This window comes from Suricata suricatta, chromosome 8, assembly GCF_006229205.1.
Source record: "Suricata suricatta isolate VVHF042 chromosome 8, meerkat_22Aug2017_6uvM2_HiC, whole genome shotgun sequence".
NCBI classification, from domain to species: domain Eukaryota; kingdom Metazoa; phylum Chordata; class Mammalia; order Carnivora; family Herpestidae; genus Suricata; species Suricata suricatta.
In genome coordinates this window covers 34397869-34401401 of record NC_043707.1, presented here as the reverse complement: position 1 = coordinate 34401401, position 3533 = coordinate 34397869, and the positions used below count along the sequence as shown (strand labels likewise).

At 57.8% G+C, this 3533-nt stretch overlaps 1 protein-coding gene across 1 annotated transcript in view; it reads right to left on the bottom strand.

The window, feature by feature from the left end:
* Positions 1–555: 555 nt before the first annotated feature.
* Positions 556–3533, bottom strand: part of ACTB (actin beta) — a 3416-nt gene continuing 438 nt past the window's right edge. Inside the window, exons 2-6 of the mRNA XM_029950129.1 lie at positions 3060–3188; positions 2662–2901; positions 1767–2205; positions 1499–1680; positions 556–1380 (exon numbers count right to left, since the gene is read on the bottom strand). Coding sequence (XP_029805989.1) covers positions 1237–1380; positions 1499–1680; positions 1767–2205; positions 2662–2901; positions 3060–3182 — 1128 coding nt within the window. The 5' untranslated portion in view covers positions 3183–3188 and the 3' untranslated portion in view covers positions 556–1236. The remainder of the gene's footprint in view (positions 1381–1498; positions 1681–1766; positions 2206–2661; positions 2902–3059; positions 3189–3533) is intronic.

Sequence of the window (3533 nt, the reverse complement as noted above, 5' to 3'; positions counted from 1 at the left end):
CACTGCATTAGCAAATCAGTAGCTGACCAGTGCCAAGCCCACCCTGCCCCTGCAGGGTCTGTGGGAGAACTAGGTCAAGCCTGGGCTCCAAGAAAACTGGACCCGGAGTGCTCGGGAAGGCACAAGGCAGAGAACCCAGACCCTGCAAAGCTCCCCCAGAGGAACTGGGGCATTCCCTGCCAAGCTGACATGCCCTCCGGTGGAACCCCACTCCTCAAGTGTCCCAGGCCATTCAGGAAGGACCGTGAGGACAAAGGCATGGGGCCCATTCTCCAAAAGGGCACCAAGTTCAGGTGACCTTCTCCCAAGGAGCTGCTTAATGGACCAGAGGACCAGACTTCCCCCTTCCACAGTCCAAAGTCTCCCTCTCCTAAAGCATCTGGACCTCAGGACTCAAGAAATAGGGGTACATGGTAGATAAAGGGCCAGGCCAGGATCTTTAACTCCAACTATATCCCACCCTAGTACTGTTCACTGTCAGGGTTAGATGCACCTTGAACCCTGGGTCCCCCCATGCCCCACCCTTTTCCCCAGGACCCAAGAAGCCACATCTCCTTTCTTTAAGGTGTGCACTTTATTGATCTGGTCTCAAGTCAGTGTACAGGTAAGCCCTGGCTGCCTCCGTGCCTCAACCCCACTCCCAGGGAGACCAAAAGCCTTCATACATCTGAAATTGGAGGGGGGGGGGACAAAAAAGGGTGGGCCACGATGGCAGACCATTCAAAATAAAAGAACAGGTATTAAGGCGAAGATTAAAAAAAAACTTTTGGACTACATAATTTACACAAAAGCAACACTATCACCCTCGCCTGTGTGGACTCAGGTGAGGACTGGCCCTTCTCCTCAGGGAGAAACGGGGTGGCTTTTGGGAAGGCAAGGGACTTCCTGTAACAATGCATCTCACAATATTTGGAATGACTATTAAAAAAAGAACAATGTACAGTCAAGGTCCTCGGCCACACCGTGGACCTGTGGGGGTGCTCGCTCCAACCAGTTGCTGTCACCTTCGCCGTTCCAGTTTTTAAATCCTGAGTCAAGCGCCAAAAAAAAAGTCAAAACAAAATAAAAAAAAATAACAAAATAAAACCCAAAAAAAAAAAAAAAAAAAAAAGAAAAAAGAAAAAAATCCAACAAAAAAACTGAAAAACAAATAAAGCCATGCCAATCTCATCTCGTTTTCTGCGCAAGTTAGGTTTTGTCAAGAAAGGGTGTAACGCAACTAGAGTAGCAGTCCGCCTAGAAGCATTTGCGGTGGACGATGGACGGGCCGGACTCGTCGTACTCCTGCTTGCTGATCCACATCTGCTGGAAGGTGGACAGCGAGGCCAGGATGGAGCCGCCGATCCACACGGAGTACTTGCGCTCAGGGGGTGCGATGATCTGGGGAACGAAGGGGAGGGGTGAGTGGCCCCACTGGTGGAGGGGCCCAGCCAGGAAAGCCCACCCTCTCCCCTTCTCCCCCCATACCCAGGCCAGCTCAGGCCAGGCAAGTGCCTACCTTGATCTTCATGGTGCTGGGCGCCAGGGCGGTGATCTCCTTCTGCATCCGGTCCGCGATGCCGGGGTACATGGTGGTCCCCCCAGAGAGCACCGTGTTGGCGTAGAGGTCCTTGCGGATGTCAACGTCGCACTTCATGATGGAGTTGAAGGTAGTTTCGTGGATGCCACAGGATTCCATACCTGTGAGACCAGAGCCAGACTCAGCTTCCGGCGTGGCCACCGGGCTGACCTTCTGCAGGAAGGACAGGAAGGCGGGCCTCACTTACCCAGGAACGAAGGCTGGAAGAGCGCCTCGGGGCAGCGGAACCGCTCGTTGCCAATGGTGATCACCTGCCCATCGGGCAGCTCGTAGCTCTTCTCCAGGGAGGACGAGGACGCGGCGGTGGCCATCTCCTGCTCAAAATCCAGGGCCACATAGCAGAGCTTCTCCTTGATGTCACGCACGATTTCCCGCTCAGCAGTGGTGGTGAAACTGTAGCCGCGCTCGGTGAGGATCTTCATGAGGTAGTCCGTCAGGTCCCGGCCAGCCAGGTCCAGACGCAGGATGGCGTGGGGGAGGGCGTACCCCTCATAGATGGGCACAGTGTGGGTGACCCCGTCACCGGAGTCCATCACGATGCCAGTGGTGCGGCCAGAGGCGTACAGAGACAGCACAGCCTGGATGGCCACGTACATGGCTGGGGTGTTGAAGGTCTCGAACATGATCTGTAGGGAGAGGAGCCCCTGTCACGTTCCAGAAACCACTAGAGGCAGTCAAGCCAGACTGGGGACATGCAGAAAAGTGCAAGAACACAGCTACATGTGCTGGGGATCCTGGGATGGGGATTCACTTCAGACCTATTGTGCACCTACTGAAATACACACTCCAAGGCCACTTGACAACCAGCCTCATTGAGTTTCTCTGCGAGCCAGTGTTAGTACCTACACCCACGACACTTTATAACCTCAAACACCTAATCAGAAAAGCAAACACCAGAAAAAGATTCCATCTGGAAAAAGCAAATAGAACCTGCAGAGTTCCAAAGGAGACTCAGGTCAGAGAAGAAAGTCCTAGGAGAACGGCAGAAGAAAGAACAAGTGAGAAAGGGCATAGAAGAGCAAGGAAGAACGGGGGTAGGGGTAAGAGGGTGGCCGCCCACGGAAGGCCAGCGGGCCACTGACCTGGGTCATCTTCTCACGGTTGGCCTTGGGATTCAGGGGGGCCTCGGTCAGCAGCACGGGGTGCTCCTCGGGGGCCACACGCAGCTCATTGTAGAAGGTGTGATGCCAGATCTTCTCCATGTCGTCCCAGTTGGTGACGATACCATGCTCGATGGGGTACTTCAGGGTCAGGATGCCCCTCTTGCTCTGGGCCTCATCGCCCACGTAGGAGTCCTTCTGACCCATGCCCACCATCACGCCCTGCGGAGGGGAGAGGCAGAGGAGGCGAGGCCTAAGGGCAGGCCCGGAGCTATCCACCGCCCCCCAGAGACCCAAGGGCAGGGCCTCCCCTGCAAAGGAGCCCTCGTCCCTGGCCGCCCCTCCCACCCCCCTAGTTAGACCCGAGGCTGGCGCCCTACCTGGTGCCGGGGGCGCCCCACGATGGAGGGGAAGACGGCCCGGGGAGCATCGTCGCCTGCGAAGCCGGCCTTGCACATGCCGGAGCCATTGTCGACCACAAGCGCAGCAATATCATCATCCATGGCGAACTGCGGAAAGAGCCTGGCGTGAGTCGGGGGTCGGGTGGGGCCGCCCCCGCCCTGCCCACTTCCGGCGCGCCGGGACCTCGAGCCGCCAGGGGGCGCCGGTGCGCGCCCACAACGGGGACAAAGGCAGCCCGGCCGGCAGCGTTATTACCATAAAAGGCAAACGCTGGTTAGAGTCGGCCCCGCCGCGCGCGGCAGGAAGCCAGGCCCCCGCCCCCTCCCCACACCCGGGGCAGGCTCCGCCTCCGCCCCGTTCAAAAAACGCCGGCCGGCCAAGCGCGCGGCGGCCACACCCGCGGTAGACGGCGGCGCGGGGTGGAAGTGCGCGCAGGCGCTCTCGCGCCGCGG